The sequence below is a fragment of the Gracilinanus agilis genome, chromosome 6 (assembly GCF_016433145.1).
Source record: "Gracilinanus agilis isolate LMUSP501 chromosome 6, AgileGrace, whole genome shotgun sequence".
Taxonomy (NCBI): Eukaryota; Metazoa; Chordata; class Mammalia; order Didelphimorphia; family Didelphidae; genus Gracilinanus; species Gracilinanus agilis.
The window spans coordinates 167,380,833-167,399,119 of NC_058135.1; the positions used below are offsets into that span (position 1 = coordinate 167,380,833).

The 18,287-nt window shown below is 34.5% G+C and overlaps 1 protein-coding gene across 1 annotated transcript in view; it reads left to right on the plus strand.

Moving 5' to 3' along the window:
- NFXL1 (nuclear transcription factor, X-box binding like 1) overlaps positions 1–7,466 on the plus strand; it is a 70,009-nt gene extending 62,543 nt beyond the window's left edge. The window contains exons 19-22 of the mRNA XM_044680176.1: positions 1,818–1,922; positions 4,436–4,522; positions 6,187–6,240; positions 7,293–7,466. Of these exons, the coding sequence (XP_044536111.1) occupies positions 1,818–1,922; positions 4,436–4,522; positions 6,187–6,240; positions 7,293–7,466 (420 nt within the window). The remainder of the gene's footprint in view (positions 1–1,817; positions 1,923–4,435; positions 4,523–6,186; positions 6,241–7,292) is intronic.
- The last annotated feature ends 10,821 nt before the right edge of the window (positions 7,467–18,287 follow it).

Sequence of the window (18,287 nt, forward strand, 5' to 3'; positions counted from 1 at the left end):
GCTATTCTGAATTATTTGAAGGATATTTGTGCAGAAGACAGGTGAGACTTGCTTGGTCCCCATGGTAGAGCAAGTTCTGCCAACTCATACCAAACTGGAAAGTAGGGATTTGGTTTTCATCTCTCAACCACCCTAGCTAAGTAAAGAGACTCATTATTTAATTTTCAGGTTTTTTGCAAGGTGATAACATTTTATTTTAGTCATGGCAACTCCCAAAGGCCATTTGCCAAGTTGTAGAAAGATTATGATCCCAGTCAGTGGGTAGTGGATATACCAACAGTGATAACTCCCTGAGCCTTATAGTATTGGTCACATAACTCTCAGTTACCTCTCTGTTGTACAAAGTGAGATATGTTCTAAATTTTAGTTGAAAGAATAGTGTTTTGTTATTAATATAAAGTAGTTATTATTTGTGGAAAATCCTTTTCTTTCTTCTATTTCAGAATAGTTATTACAGTGTTAGCACCTGACTTTCTTAATAGTTAGCAGTCTAAAAGTTCACTTTTAAGTTAGGTTTTTTTGAAACTTGGGTTGAATTTTCCCAAGGCAAAAAATATGTACTTGTTAGTTGTCTTTGATCAGTTTACAAAAACTATTTTATCCATAATATTCCTGTAGTATTGTACTGATGGGCTTTTAGAACTTAACTACCATGTATTATAAAAATGTTTCTGTGGGAAAATACATTCAAAGTTCTACTTTGGGTTGTCAGGTCATATCTTCTGCCCTGCTGCAGTCCTGGCAGCAGAATCTGGGACCCAACACCTTACTTCTCACCTCCTGGGCAATAGAATGGATCAGGGCCTCCCCCAACTCCAAAAACTGGAAGATGGAATAGTAGGGTGAGATGCATGGTTGGGGGCTTTATGGGTTCATGGGATAAAAAGATCATTTCCCTCCTTTCCCCCATACCATCACTAGTTCTGGACCTGGTACTTTATTGAGATGCTAAGTAGAAACCTGATTCAAAGTGACAGGTTAAAAGACTGATTAAAGAGAGTGAGAGAGAATACACAATTTGCGGCACCTTATAAGTTAGGCTTGAAGACTTAAAGAAATTTTTTATTTTGGTATGACTAGTTATGTGAAAGTTTTTGCTGTCCTTTGTGATCGCCAAAGAAGTCAAAACACGTTCACCTTATATAATCGTTTCATGCAACTTTTCATGAAGACACATTATGAAACTAAGAGTTGCTGCTAGGACAGTGTTTATATTTATCTGACCACGTCCTGTTATGGAATCTCCAGGGGCTCACTCTTGCTTTTAGGATAGAATACAGATTCCTTTGTTTGGAATTTAAACAATTTATAATCTGACTCTAGCCTGTCTTTCTGTTGTTGACATATTATTTTTCTTCACCTAGCCTGTGCTCCGACCTACTTTCTGTTACTCATTTGTCCTTGGGCCATCTTTTAGAACCTGCAGTCTCCTTTATAGCTTGGCTCAAGTATACCTCCAACTCAAGGCATTTCTTGCCCCCCTCAAGGCGCTGATGCCTCTCTCCAATAAATTACCTTGCATTTATTTTATATTTACTAATAGCTTTCTGTGCATTTCCCTAATAGAATTACATTCCTTTGCCTTTTGTTTTTATATCCCTGATACCTGGCACTAGAAAGTGTTTAGTAAGTGTTTTGTTGTTTGAGATATTTAATCTAGTTTTTCAGTACAATAAAAGTTTGCTTAAGTATTTACAAAGTTAATTTAACTGTTCTAACAGGATTGACTGTTATGTGTAGATGTCTTTTTTTTTTTTTTTCAGAATCTGAAAACTTGGGTTCAATTTCAAATTAACTTCAAAAAACTTTTCTTTTAGTTGCCCTGTGGTCATCGCTGTAAGGAGTTATGCCATCCTGGTGAATGTCCCTTCAATTGCAACCAGAAGGTAAAACTCAGATGTCCTTGCAAGAGAATTAAAAAGGTAAATTCTAAGTTATCATGGGTGATTGATTTTTTTAGTGTTTGATACTTATATAAAATATTTTAATTCAGAATTAGAACATTTTACCATGTCAAAATATGTATTCCTTTTTAAAAAATTTTATTTACTTTAACTCTTACCTTCTATCTTAGTATCCATTCTAAAACAGAAGAGGCAAGGGGTAGGCAGATGGGGTTAAGTGACTTGCTTAGGGTCACAAAACTAGGAAGTGTCTGAGATGAGATTTGAACACAAGTCATTCTGACTTCTAGGCCCTGAACTCTCTCTACTGTGTTACCTAGCTACCCTATAAGTCTTTGGGGGAAAAAATTTAGTTCTACACTGAAATAGTGTCTTGTATTTGTAATGGAATTTTTTTCTCTTATTACATAAAATTCATGTTTATAGATGTGCATGTTACATATGAGTTGGTTTAGTAGATTAGGGAATAAAACTTAACCATTAGTGCTTCTAAATTTAAAACATATTTTTACCACTAATTACATGATCCAGATTCAAACACTTAAAATATTTATTCCTTTGTTTTTGAGATACTGTGGGTGGGTAAAAAAAGCCACAAATTTAGATTAAGATTAAACATATGACAGATTTGTGGACAAATAACTCAAGTCTGAGTCTGTGAAACTACTTTGAGAGGTCACTGATGGCTAAATTGCAAATTCCTTGACCTCTTAGTCTTTCTTGTCCAGGTTCTCCCTGCAGCAGTGAATATTGTTGACTTTCAAGCATTTTCTTACTTGTCTCTTTTGATGCCATAATATCCTTGTTCTGGTCTCCTTGCTGCTTCTTTTATTGTTTCCTAAACTTCCTCTTAATTGTTTTAAATGCTCTTAAGTCAGGGCTTCTACTTTTTTGCTTGGTAACACATTTCTTCTCATAATTTTAAATATCACCTTTTCATAGTAGATGTTTTCATCATTTAATCTTCTTGGGCACCTCAATTTGTTGCTTTTCTAAAATAAGACATTTTCCTATGCAAATAGTTTCCTGACTGCCTTGTTTTTTGTAACATTGATACTTTTGTTTTTCCAGACAGAGATTTGAAACTATGAAGTAGTGAGTGACACTTTGGTTTTTCATTATAGTTACTTTGTCCATGAGTATTTTCTCATGCCCCTTCTCCTTTATTTCCCTTTCCCAAAGTCCAATATTTCATCACCACAAGCCTGGATTTATTGTGACGACCTCTTGAATAATCTGCTACCCTCTTGCATCCTTTCCCTCCATTTTGAACACTGTCACATTCTTACCAAAGCAATGTTTTCAATGACTTCCTAAAATATTGCTAGAGATAAGCATACTGACAAGAGAAGAAATGAACTGAAAGGGATGGGGAAGGGGTTGGGGGCATGCAGATTAATTTAAAAAAACAGACAAAGCCAGCCCCAAATCAGAGTGGTCTGGGAGCATTTAGTAAAAGGGCAAATAATTCAATAGATCTGATCTTTTAATCAGCATTGTTATATTATAGCAGAATAATATAATTTATGAGGAAAACTTTTGAGTCATTAGAAAAAGGTTTTTTTTTTTTAACATTGGGTAATTGTGGCATAGTGGATGGATAAAGTACTGGACAGAATCAGGGATCAATCAGCAAGCAGACTCCTATTTTCCAGGCACTATGGCCAGGGGCTCATACTAGTCCTCTCCTACCTTTCCAGTCTTCTTACATCTTGCAGTTCCACAAACAAGACAATTCATCTCTTGAACATTTTTCCTGGCTTGTCCCCAATGTCTAGAATGCTCTCCTTCCTCCTGAATTGGCTTCCTTTAAACGCCAACTAAAATACCTTCTTCTATAGGAAGTCTTTCTCAACCTTTCTTAATTTTAGTACCTTCCTTCTTTAGTATTCCCTATTTATCCTGTATAGTTTGCTTGTACAATTATTTTTTGGCTTATTGTCTTCCCCCATTTGCTTATGATATTTTAGAGAGCAGGGATTGTCTTTTGTAGCCCTAGCATTTAGCACATCCCTGGCCCGTGGTTGGCTCTTAATAAGTGTTTATTGATTAACTGGTGGTACAAAAGACATTGACAATGAACATTTCTTGCTCTTGAGGATCTTAAATTCCATTGAGCAATAATAGATCTGAATTCAAATTTTGCATTGGATTCTTACAAAAGGGCATAAATACTTTAGAAAGTTTCCAATGGAAAAGGTTGAAATCATGTTATAATATGTAGAGGGAAACACTTGTTGAAAATCATTAATACCTTAAAGATTTTGGGTAGTTAAGCTCTTATTTTACTTGTGGAATACATAGAAAAAAAGGCTGTGCACTTTGTCAGTGTCCACTTAAATGGTTAAATGATATCAAAGGTAACAGTATGCTTTTAAAAAAGTATGGGATAGTTGGAGGAATAAGAGATAATTGAGGAATATTCAAGCTTATTGGACTTGTTTACCTACAAAGTAATACTTTGTTTATTATTTTAAATAGGTCGTTAAAATTGAAAGAATTATTTTAAAACCCAATTTTGGTTCTTATAGGATTTGCAATGCAACAAGGTGCGTGAAGGCCGGGTTTCTCTAGAATGTGACACCATGTGTAAGGAAATGAAACGGAAAGCCTCTGAGGTAATGCAGATCATTTTTTGCAATTTTCCCTGCTTTGGAAAAGAATTCACAGTTGTGAAATATTTTTAAGACGAAACAAAGTGAAATAAAATGCAGATGGTTTTTAAATATACCCTTTACCCATAATAAGCTAGTTCTGTGGATGGGTAGAAGCACCCAAAATCCTAACCATGATGTATCAATGGTATTTTCCCTCTTTTAAATGGAACAGGGGGAAAACTGTTGACTTTGTTTCCCCTTGTTAAGTAAATGAGGAAAATATTTAAATGGAATAGGGGGAAAACTGTTGACTTTGTTTCCCCTTGTTAAGTAAATGAGGAACATTTACATTCAGAACTAGAGCTAGTTAGAACTTGGTGATCTAACTAGAGCTAGTTAGAACTCAGTGATAAACTCATCTTACAAATGAATAAACTGAAGCACAGTGGGGCTAAATGATTTGTCCATGGTCATATTAAGCATTAGAGCTAGAATTTGAATTCAGAGCCTCTTTCCATTCTATTACACTTCCTTTTATGTGAAGGAATGGAGTAGCTGAAGAAGGTTAACAACCTGAGGGCAATTTTAAATGGCACTGAAAGAAATATAGGAAGGAAATTCCTAATTATATGGAATCAGTTCCTAATTACTTGCCTGCCAGATTATCCACAGGTGGTTTTGAATCCTGAATATTCTTCCTCTTGCCTACTGTGCTTTTTACTTTCCTTTCTCACTACCAGTTCATGTATTTCAAGAAACATAGTTTAATGTCATAAACCAAATATAGTTAAAGAACATACTAAAAAAAAAGAAATTTTAAAGTTATTTGTTATCTGAATTATGCTAAGCTTATTAGCACAGATAAGAACTTTTTTTTGGTAAAGATGTTTTATCAATTACATGTGATAACAAATTTCCATATGTTTTCTGAAGTTATGTGATACAAATTCCCTCCCTCCCTCCCTTCCTTTCACCTTCCTGTTGCTGGTAGGCAATTCAATCTGGGTTATACATACACAAAACATATTTCCATTTTGTTCATTTTTGTAAGAGAATACTCATATAAAACCTAAAACCCAAGTAAACTAAAGTGAAAAAATATGCCTTGAATTACATCCTGATTCCAACAGTTCTTTCTCTGGAGGTGGGATAGCATTCTTTGTCATAAGTCCCTCAGAATTGTCCTGGATCATTGTAGTGCTGAGAGGAGCTAAGTCTTTCACAGAGGATCATTCCATAGTGTTGCTGTTACTATGTATAATAAAGAACAGTTTTCTTAAGAACAGAGTTTCTCTTTTAAGGAGAGAGAGAGAGAGAGAGAGAGAGAGAGAGAGAGAAGGCATTACCTTTGCAAAATTTAAGATAAATAATTCCTTGGACATGAGAACCAGTTTCATTTAATATTTAGTACCCAGCCCTATAAAGTACTTCAGGTAAATAAGATCCATCTAAAATATTTTTATTTTTATAATATGTTTTCTTTTAATACTTTCACTTGAGATCCACCCTGTACAGTGAAATGTCCATAAAAAGTATACACAACTTAATAAAAAAATATTTAGAAAGTACCTTTGTGTCTCTTCAATGTAAAGGGCTAAAAATATTCTAATAGGTGATAATGTCATGCAATTATATGGCAACATAAATCAGTACATTTTATCTGCTTATTTAATGCCTTTGAACAGATAAAGGAAGCAGAAGCCAAAGCTGTTATTGAAGAAGAAAAACGAAGACAACAGGTAATTCAGCAATGCTGACTAGTGAGCTTCTAAATCTAGTACTCGAGAGGCAGAGCATGTGACAAAGGTGTGATTGAATGGGGACAGGTAGGCTCAGAACTCATCTGGGAGGTTTGGTAAAAGAAAGTAATTGAACTCCTTTGAAAACACCAGTAGTTAATTTATTTATTGTTTTCAACAGTTTCATCCCAGGGCTAAAGAAAATAGTAAGGGCTTTGGGGGTTAAGTGACTTGCCTAGGGTCACAGAGCTAGGATATATCTGATGTCAAATTTGAACCCAGGACCTCCCATCTCCAAGCATGGCTTACAGGCCACTGAGCCACTTAGGTGCCCCTGGAAGTCTTTCCTTACACAGGAATTGTCCACTTTGCCTTTGGGAGCCCTGCAATGGAACGATGAATATCGGGGATCTTTAGACTGCCCTTACTATGTACACATTTACATACAACTTTTAAACCTGTCACTTTACCTAGTAGTCCATGTTAAAACACTTGACTAACTTAATTATGTATAATTGTTAATTTAAAAAAATCTAAACAGTCTCTATTTTTAAAGACTACCCCAGTGATGGGCAACCTTTTGAGCTTGGTGTGTCAAAATTTGCCAAAAAACTGAGCATAACTTAGGTGGTGTGTCACTTAAAAATCCATAATTTCACAATATTTATAGTTTAAATAACAAAAATGTATAATTGTAATATATAACTATTTAATAAATCAAAATAGGTAAATTATATTACGTAGAATTGTCATCTATAGTCTACACTACACTACAGCAATTGTTTTCTCCTTGGCATGAAGCATACGACTGCGTGTCATTGAAAATGGCTATGCGTGTCAGTGCTAATACCTGTGTCATAAGTTTGCCATCACTGGACTACCCTCACGAGCTGCATACTTTCCTATGTTCCTTAAACAAGTAACTTATGTTATAGAGTCAGTATTAAGAGGTTATCTAGATTGATTAATGTAGTGTGCATATTTTTAAAATTCAGTCATTTGAAATATTTTTTGAATTTATCTCATAATTGCTACTATTCTTTCCTGTCCAGGCTGAATTAGAGGCCTTTGAAAACAGATTGAAAGGTCGTCGGAAGAAAAACAGGAAAAGAGATGAAGTAGAAATTGAACCCTCAGTATGGCAAAAACATAAGAAGGTGTTCCTTTTCCTAGTGTGCACAATAGTTGTGATGTTTGCATGGTACTTGGTTCCTGATATGTACTGAAAAGTTTTGATCAATTTTAATATACCTCAGTTTAATTTTTAGCTTTAGGTAATGTTCTTAGAATGTTAGTTCATGTATATCATAGAATATGATTTATGTTCATTTTCATCTCTATACTTTTATCTTTTATCAGAGAAAAAGGTCATGTTATCTTGACTAGCATCAAAAAAGGGCAGCATAGCACAAATTAAAGTAATAGAACGAATAGAAATTGTAAAATACCTTCTATTATTTACAAAGCTATTGCCAAGAGAATACATTATTAGTTCATTGTATTTCCTTATGTGTAAACCCTTCCCACAAATCTTCATTTTTTTTCCTTGTTAAAATGAAACTGAGCCATATTTGCTTTAAAATTAACATCTCTAATAGAACATCTTTCCTTATTAAAGAATAATTTCTTTTATCATGTATTTTGTTTAATGATCTTGTGTGTAATAAGACTTTTCAAAACAAAAACCTGAAAATGTCTGGATTTCATAATCAGGTACCAAGAAAGTTTGTCTATTATACTTTATCACTGTGGACTGTTAACCAGTTATGACATTTTTGTGTGAGTCAAAGGAAAAATTGATTTTATTCATTAGAATTTATCAGATGCAAAAAAACTCAACAGTTTCTATTGAAGTCAAATTATACATTTGACAAAATCTAAGTGTATTCTTTCACAATGCATTTCAGATAGACAAGATATGATATTTTTAAAAATTGACAAATCTGGCTGATTGTAAGTTATTTTAAACAGTTTTTAAAATTTTTGTGACTAATCTCTAATTAAAAATATTTTGTTATCAGCTTTGCACTCCTGAAATTTTTAAAAAAATAAGACCTTTGACTTCTTTGATTTAAGAAACTCCTGGCAAGAAAGTTCTGTCAATACAAGTCAGCAAATTCTTTGCAACTCAAAGTCTTGAAGACTTGCTCAGGGCTTCATGGCCACTATGTGTCAGAGGTATCTTGAACTTAGATGCTAAAGATGCAGGGTTGGTTTTCAACTTCCCTGCATCACACTTGCCTCTGACAAGGTTATATAAAGAATATTTACTTGGAAGTTAGGGGATAGTTTCAATGTGCAAAACTCAATTTGTCCAGATATTTTTCAGTTAATGGTTAGAATCACTATTACAAGTTAATAAAATACTAGAATGAGGGGCAAAATTATTCTGAGTGCTTAATGGAAAACGTAGAGGTAAGGGGTAGTTTTTGAGACGTAACAGATTTTACTGTTGGATATTATATAAATTACCAAGTGTCTAGACTTAAAGATAGTCATTTCCCTTTCAGTTTTTTTTCCTCTTTTCTCTGCTTGCTGAGAATGTTTTAAAAAATATATCTGTCTTCATATAATTTGTATTCCATGAAGTATTCTAATTCCACAGTCATAATTGGAGACATAGGCTTCAGTACAATGGCTTTATGATTTTATCTTTGGGATTTACTCTCTCCAGTGGTATAGATTGCAGCCCATTTCACTTGGGATTTGTCTGTGTCTTCCTGTGCATCTTTCCAGGGAGTCCACCCAGTATACTGGGTGCCCAACTCTAGATCTCCTGCCATTATGTAGGTACGAAATGGAGCACGTGAGCTGCTATCCCTAATTATCACTATATGATCAGGCCTTCTCCTTCAACTGTATATCTCAGATCTTTCATGCAATTTTGGGTGCACAATTCTTTGTTGATGACATACCTTAGCCTATTCATTTGTACCACAATTCTTTCTATAGCCCTTTGGGTGGCCTCCAAATTTTGTATGTCATAAAAGTGTCACTGGCAGAATTTTCAAGGGCTACGCTTACCTTAAAAACCATGCTGCCTAAAGGAAATCTCCTTTAGAAAGTTTGGGGAATGATGCGATTAGTTACATTAATCCAGTCATTACTATTGTGTACCCACTGGTGCCTGTAAAGAAACCACATATATAAAGCAGTTGGGAAACAGTTAAATTCAAGTACCAATAAAACCCTTTCCCAGTCTTTCCTTAATGCTAGTACCTTTCCTCTGAGATGGTCTCCGCTATGTAAATCTTATTTGTACATACTTGGTTGCATGTCATCGCTCTAATTAGATTGTAAGCTCCTTAAGAGCAGGAACTGTTTTTTGCCTTCTGTTTGTATCCTCAGTGCTTAGCAGAGTTCCTGGCATAGAGTCCATGCTTAGGACAAGCTTGTTGATTTGATTTAATATAAGATTTGGCACTGTCAAGTGCATTAGAAGTTCAGAGAAAGAAGAGTGGGAAGGAGTTCTTGTAACCAGATGTAGGTAGCTTTATTGAATAGCTGGGACAACGTGGTACTTGGTTTAATCATTTATGCATTAGTGATTTTCAGAGAATTGTAGTAATTTATGTTTAACATAAAAAATATCCTAAATGCCATTTAATCCTTGATTGAGAAAGCATTTCAGGGAATCATTATAAACACAATCCTGCAAAACAAATTCTGGATGGTTTAGCTTTCAGTTTTATATGCAAAGTACTAAAAAGCCATAAGAACTCTTGACTGGAAAAGAATATTAGAAAAGGAGGTGAATTTTTGCTTGGAATTGTTTTTATACTTTGAAGAGTCTGGCTTATTTTTTCTCTATTGCTGAGTTATAGACTCTTTTATCTGGTTATATAGAGAAAACTACATGGTTAACTGGAAACAACCAAGGAAGCTATCAGTTTCCTAGTTATGTTCCTTGTCTGCTTTTTCTCTGAAAGCCCTTCTTTCTGGAAACTTCTATGCTTGGAACATTTCAGGCAGGGAATTTCCCATTTCCTACTTGAGTAATAGGCCCCTCGGTCTTTGACTTCCAGGGTGAGAAAGCAGCCAGACTTCTCCAAATGGGAATTATTCCCTCTCTGTAAAAAAATACCATAGCAACTCATGGCTTTCCTTCTGCCGTGGCCTGCAGATCATGATGTCTGCAGCTCCTTGGGGAGCCTTCCACTGCTTGTACCTGTCTCCCTCAGAATGGTATTAGTCCTAAATCCAGTGTGAGGGAGGTTGGTGGTTTTTACCCTAGGTGAAAAGAGTCCATTTTGTTGGCCCATCGTGATGGGTTCATTGAGCTCCTTGGAATATCTTTTTGTATTTGCCTTGCTGCCTTGGGTATTTAGTTGAGCCATGTGGCCTTCAATTAAACGTGCCAAATAAAAGAGCCTATTGCTTTCAAAATTGAATGGTTTATCAAATGTTTCTGGAATATCTTTTTTTGGGGTCTCAACAGTCAGATGGACAACTTAAAGAGCTAGTCCATCAGCATATATATCTGGGACAGATAATACAAATGAACCCAGAATTAAATGGAGCTGGCTGCAACATAGCTTTAGGAAATTGAAAGCTGATTTCATTGCCACCCTCACCCCCACCCCCAGACTTCTCCCTGACCAAAGACCCTTTATGGAAAAAAAACAACTTTTTTTGCATAAATATTTTACAGGTGATGCTGTAAGTCTAAAACATGTATATACCATCTGTCATCTCTGTGCCTTTGCATTGGCTATCCCTTATACCCAGAATGCTTTTCTTAGTATTTGTTAAACTGAGTCCCCAGATACTAGGATAAGACTCACTATTTGACAAAACTCCTGGGAAAACTGGACAGATCTGAAATGTAGTTTCTTCTTTGTTCTTTGCTTCCAATGAATACCTGACCTAGATTAAAAAAAAAAAAAAAAAGGTCACCTCAGCAGATTAGAGGAGCAAGGAAGAAATTAGCTTTTGGATCTGTGGATAAGAAAAGAGTCTTTGACAAATGATAAAATAACACAGGATAAAATGGACAATTTTGATTATATGAAATTAAAGTTTGCACAAATTAATGTAACAAATTAGGAGGAAAATGCATAACAAAAGATCTTTACATGAATTTTTTTTGGTAATAGACTAATTTCTAAGACATGAGCAGCTGCTGCAAATTTATTTGGAGTCATTCCTCAGTAGATAAGTAGCCAAAGGGTGTGAACAGACATTTTTTCAATGAAATGCAAGCCATCAATAATCATGAAAAAATGCTGTAAATCAGTAATAATTAAAGAAATGCAAATTAAATCAACTCTGATGTTCTACTTTGTACTTATCAGACTGGCAAAGTGAGAAATGAGGACGGTGATGATACTGTGGGAAAACAATGATTGGGTCTCAAAAAGTTGTAAAGTTCCCCATTGACCAACTATACCACTACTAGGTTTATAATCCAAAGAAAGCAGATAAAGAGGAAAAAGATCTATATGTACAAAAACATAGCAGTTGTTTAAAGCCAAAAATTGGAAATTATGGGGGAGCCCTCTATTTGAGGAATGGCTAAACACATCATGATATATGGATGTAATATTATTGTGCCATTAAAAGAAATAAACAATTTCAGAAAAAAAGAATACCTCTCTAATGCCAAATGAGCAGAATTAGAACAAGATAATGTTACTATAAAAGAACAAATGATCTCTAGTCCAAAAGAATGAACATGATGCATGCCACTCACCTCATGCCACAGAGAGGCGAATGCACAGGCTTGAAATGCAGAGAGACATAAATTTTTGGACATGGCTAATGTGGGAATTTGTTTTGCTGGACTATGTAGATATATGTTGACAGATTTGTTTAAATTGCTCAGTTTGGGGAAGGGAAAGTAATGGGAGGAATAGTTAATTAAAAAAAAAACTTGTTTATTGAAAGAAATTAAATTAAAAATGTTTGTTTATATGTTGTATATGTTGTCCCCCTCATTTCCTTGAAAACACTCAAGAGAATATATTTCATGTTTTTATATTCCAAGCACTTAGATCAGTTTCTGCCACATCAAAAAAAAAACCAAAAAAAAACACTTAATGTTTGTTGATCAATTGACCAGGGTAGGGTTGAGGTCTGTGACTAAGTCAGAAGTCTACAAAGGCAATTCCTAAAAGGGATCATTTGTGCATGTATAATTAAAAAATTGTCAACAAATAAGTGATGGCAAAACTTTTAGAGACCAAGTGCCCAAACTGACCCTCTTGGGCATGTGAGCTATTGCCTTACCCCAGATAGGGGAAGGAGGAAGCACTCCCATTGGGCTGCTGGGAAGAGGGGTGGGTCTAAGAGGGGCGGGTCTTGTGAGGAATGGCCTTAGTGAGTATAGAGAGGGGGGGAGGGGAGCAGTCCCCTGCAAGCATTTCCAGCTTCAGCAACATGGACCTAGGGAACTGTAGTAAATAAATATCTTGGTAGAAGATCCCCAGGAATAATATAATTTCCTATTTTATGATTTTAAAAGCTTTTTGACTTACATGAGCACTAATCTAGTATTATACCAGTTTAAATAAGGATTTTTATATAGCCTCTTTTCCTCAAAAAACCAAAGTGGCTTTTATTTTATGTAATGAATTATTATGTCATTTTAGGAGATTCCTAGATCCCAAGCAACAAAATGTTTGAATAGGGAAGAGTCTACCAAAATGGACTAGAAATAAAATACCTAGGAGTTCTGGGTCATGTGACAATGTGAAGGACTAGATGTTTTATTCTCACAACTTCCCAAACAAGTTTCAGTTGGCTCCATATTCTAGGAAACCAAGAACCAATTTAGGTTAAAAAAAAAATCCATGAGAAGTCAGTGTCCAAACATGTTCTCTCAGTATCTTCTTCCAACTGCCCACTGGCAGCAAAATTATCATAAGCCAACCTGTAGGTTTGCAAGTCACCACCAGTGGAAGAAAATTTAAAAAAAGCAGAAGCTTCCTCCATCTGGGACAACATCATGGCTGCTCTCTGGCCTGGGCTATTATTGCTCAACCAGTGAACTAAAGAATGAGGGGGAGAGTTTATGGAGAGAGAGTTTTGTAACCCTCCACTAAACCTGAGGAACAGAACTCGGATACAGTTGGGGCCAATTTTGTCTTAGAAGTCATTGGAGGCAGAGAAAAGTATGTGAAATGTGAATGGGCCAGGATGGGAACAGTCTCCAGAGAAACTTCTCAAAGAAGCGTCAGAAAATGAGCTTGCTATAGGTGAGTAAGGGAAGAAAAAGACCGAAATGACCAAAGGTCTCAGGAGGAAGAAAATGGAATTACAGAGTTCAAGCATAAGTTCATAAAACAGGGAGAATATTAATCACAGTGGGTTATGTGGCATTTAGATCTGGTAAAACCAGGCAACTGAATAAATATTGCAAGACTAGAAAATTAATGAGGCAGACTATTGATTCCCAAAGAGAGCAAGGAACCAGTGTATTTCTGAATGGTTTAAAAGACATACGAATTAAAAGTAAAATTTATGGCCTGCCAAAGAAACTAAGTAATTGGAAAGGCAAATACATGTGAAGGGCTATTTAGATGAGAAGCAAAAAGCAACAACATCAAAAGAAACCATGATGTTTATACAAACTATATTGATCTTCAGTGTCTGTCAGGAAGAGATAACATATGGATGATAAGGATACTTGAACGGAACAAGTTAAAAAACCTGAATATCTCAATGCAAGAATAAAAACTATCTTCTAAATACAGAAAACAGTGTCAGTTCAAAGAATCCACAGATTATCTCCAAGGTTAAAAAAAATACCATAAACTCCAAGATAAATATTTTGGATAAATCGAACAATTCCAATGACAATAAATTTAAATTTAAAGGAAAGGTAGTTGAAATAACATTACTATTTTGTACTCACCTAAAACTTACAAGATTGATTGGAAAAATGGGATCTGAAAAGAAAAACTCAAGATACAAGTCAAGGTGACATTCTGCAAAGCTGAAGTTTAATTATTTCCATTAAAGAAGATGGACACCATATAAAAAAAGACATACTCAAAACATTCCTAAAGAGAAAACCAGATGCAGAAATATTAGTGACAAATGGAGGAAAACATGGGCCAAGCTCTCATAACTTAAATGTGAATAAATTAAAGAATTCAGTAAAAACTGACACATCTGATAAGAAAACAAAATCCCACAATCTCGTTTACAAGAAATAAGTTAAAAAGACAATGACATACATGGAATAGAAATGAAATGCTAGAAAAAAGATTTACTGTGCATCAAGTGAATAAAAAAAATAGGAGTTGCAATCATGCTATCTAAGCAAAAAAGAATAAAAATTTAAAAATCACAAGGGACAAACAAGGAAACAATATTAGGTTGAAAGGACCCATAGAATGACAAACCAATATCAGTATTTAAACATATGTTCTAAATGTCTTTGCATCTCAATATTTATCTCGAGTTTGGATAAAATTGACAGTTAAAAGGAAAATATAGACCTTAAATTGCTGGAGAAACTAGAGTTAAAAGACTGTGGATCTTCTAAATGGGATTAATAATATATATTTATATATCTTAGCACCACATGGAACGTTTAAAAAAGAACCATATATTAGAGCCCAGAGATATTACAAGTAAATGCAGAGACAGCTATAGTAAATACATCTTTTATGCCATGCAATGAAAATAGTAATTAGTTCAGAGATCAAAAACAAAAGATAGACTGAGTAGAAACTTAATAAATGAGATCCTAAATGTGTGAGTAAAATAAATCATAGAAATAATACTTATATGAAAGTAAATGATAATATTGGAATAACATTCCCAAATTTCTGAAATGCAACTAAAGTAACCTTCAGAGGGGAAAGTATTCCTATAAACGTACATAAACAAAATTGGGAGGAAAGAATAACTGAAAATTAATTTTAAAAATTATAAATCCAACAAATAAGCCTAAAATAAGCACACAGAGAAGAACTCACCCCTCCCACTCCATCTAAATGGCATGACTAAAAGCTGGTTCTTTGAAAAGACCAATTAAAATAAGTATCTATTCTGATGAGGACAGAAAAACATTGACAAAATAGCATACAAAATTAAAATCATAGGGGCAGCTCAGGGGATAGAGAGCCAGGCCTGGAGACAGGAGGTTCTGATTCAAATCTGACCTCATATACTCCCTAATTGTATGACTTTGGGCAAGTTTTTTAACCCCAACTGCCTAACCCTTATCACTCTTCTGCCTTGGAACAATATACAGCATCGATTTTAAGACAGAAGGTTAGAATTTAGAAAAAAAAAATCAAATTCAGAAAAAATTTTAAAAAATTACCAAAATTGATTTTAAGCAGTTACATGTTAAAAAATCAAGAACAAAAAAGAAATAGGAATTTCTTCGAAAAATAAAATAACTAACAGAAGACCATATAGAGATCTTGTATAATTCAATTTCAAAACAGAAAATAGAATTAGCTACAAAGAAACTACAAAAAAGACTTCCAAGTACTAATAGAATCACAGGAAAAATCTATCTTAAAGAACAATTAGTACTTATACTACACAAATTTTTACTAAAGTTTTACTTTCTAAACCAAGAAAAAATAGATCTATAGAGCAGTATCATTAATATCACTCCAAAAATTAGTCCCAATAAAACTAGTGATATAGCTAAGAAATCATTTATTATGATTGAGTTAGATTTATCCCAGGGATGCAAGGATTGTTCAACATTAGAAAAACAATCAGCATGATTAATTATATATACTTTTTTTTTTTAAACCCTTGTACTTCGGTGTATTGTCTCAAAGGTGGAAGATTGGTAAGGGTGGGCAATGGGGGTCAAGTGACCTGCCCAGGGTCACACAGCTGGGAAGTGGCTGAGGCCGGGTTTGAACCTAGGACCTCCTGTCTCTAGGCCTGGCTCTCACTCCACTGAGCTACCCAGCTGCCCTAATTATATATACTTTTGAACATTAGGAACATCTTCTTTCTTTGATTTCTTTTAGCCTACCAGTGGTATAGTTGAGTCAAAGGACTTGCACATTTTGTAACTTTTTGTGTATAATTCCAAATTGCTTTTTAGAATGGTTGTAGACATTCATAGGTCCACTACAGTGTATCAACGTGCCTGTTTTTCCTCAGTCCGTCCAACATGGGTCATTTCCCCTTTTAGTCATCTATGCCACTCTGATGGGCATGAGGTAGAATCATAGAATTGCTTTAAATTGAATTTCTCTAATTAGAAGTGACTTAGAGCATTTTTTCATATGATTGTAAATAGGCTGGGTTTCTTCCCTTGAGAATTTTCTGTTCAGAGGGGAATGATTAGTTTTCTTATAAGTAATTTGAAATAGTTCCTTATTTATTGTGGAAATGAGACTTAGAGAACTTTGCTGCATAGATTCCCCCGTCCCCCCAGTTGTGTAAAATCTTTTAAATCTTTGTAATCAAATTTGGGTATTTTGTCTTGGGATTCTCTCAATTACTTATTTGGTCATGAACTTTTCTCCCATTCATTGACCTGACAGGTAATTTTCTCCCTGCTTCTCTAATTTGCTTATGTGACCTTTCATTTTGAGGACACATTCATTTGGAGCTTATCTTGGTATGATGTGAGGTATTGTTCTAACTCCAATTTTTTACCACTGTTATCCAATTTTCATAGCATTTTTTTTTTGGTCAAATACTAGGCTCTTTGTGTTTATCAAATAACAATGTGTTACATATATTTGCTTCTGTATATTGTATACTTAATGTGTTAATCTATTTTTAACCAGGATGAAATTGTTTTAAAATAATTATTGCTTTGTAGTATAATTTGAAATCTCACTGCTAAGTCCCCTTTGTTCCTGTTCTTTTCATAATTTCTCTTGAAATTCTTGACCTTTATTTCTTCTGTATGAATTTTGTCATTATTTTTTCTAGGTCTAGAAAGTAAAACTTTAGTAGTATGATTGATATGAAAATCAGTAAGTAAATTAGGTGGGATCGCCACTTTTATTATATTGTCTTGTCCTTCCAATGAGCAATTGATATTTTCCCATTATTTAGGTCTGGCTTTATTTAACTGTATTTATATAATTAATTATATAAATATATAATAATAAATATATAAAATTAAAATATATATAATTCTTACAAGTCTCTCAGATGGTAGACCCAAGTATTTTACATATTATGTAGTAATTTTAAATGGAATTTATTTTTCTATTTTTTTTCCTGTTGTTTTACTGGTATTATTTAGATATATTAATTATTTTTGTGGGTAAACTGCTGCTGCTAACTTCTGAAGTTTCTTCTTTCTTGTTAACCACCCAGGGCTTTCCTACCTGGGAATGCCACTCTTACTCAGGTCTCCTTTACAGTTCGCCCTTTGAGAGCCAGCCTAGATGAACAGTGGAGTGAATGCCTTGAGGACCATTTAGAGAGAGAAAAAACATTGAGGCTGTGTAGTTCTGGAATTATGAGTTACCTTGACCACGTGTATTTTCCCTATGTGTGTCTCACTACAATTGTATTTTAAGTTTGTGTTTACCTTTTCCTCCACTCCAGGCTCTGGGAAGCATTTGTGGGAAGATGGGGTCTTCTAGTGTTGGAGGAAATGCTTTAGTACTATTTTTTTCTATGCCATTTGCTAAAGTAACTGCTTTTGCTGAAGAACTGAGTCCACTGGCTGATTGTTAAGAAAATCCACACTGGTGGGGGCTCATGAACTTCTTTTAAGAGGATGGCTTCCTAAAAGATTACCCCTAGAACTGTGAAAATAGTAGTTCCTTTTGGAGACATAACCTGCCAGAGCCACTGTGAAATGGCTGAGTAGGGTTGGAGGCAGTTTGAATTGGTTTGTTAGAGACAATTGTCAAATTTTCAGGGGGAACATTTATATCTCAAAAATCAGCAAACATTAAAAATTATGGCTTGATTTATTGTATTATTGACTGTCTAGACTTAAGAAAGTGATATAGAATATGTTAATTATGCAGATTAAGCTTAAAAGAGTGTTTTAAGTACATTTTTAAGAGCTAGTTGTTAAACATTCACCAGCACCCTACTGGGTAGGGAAAGGGAAACATATTACAATAAGTTTTTTTCCCCCCAATTTT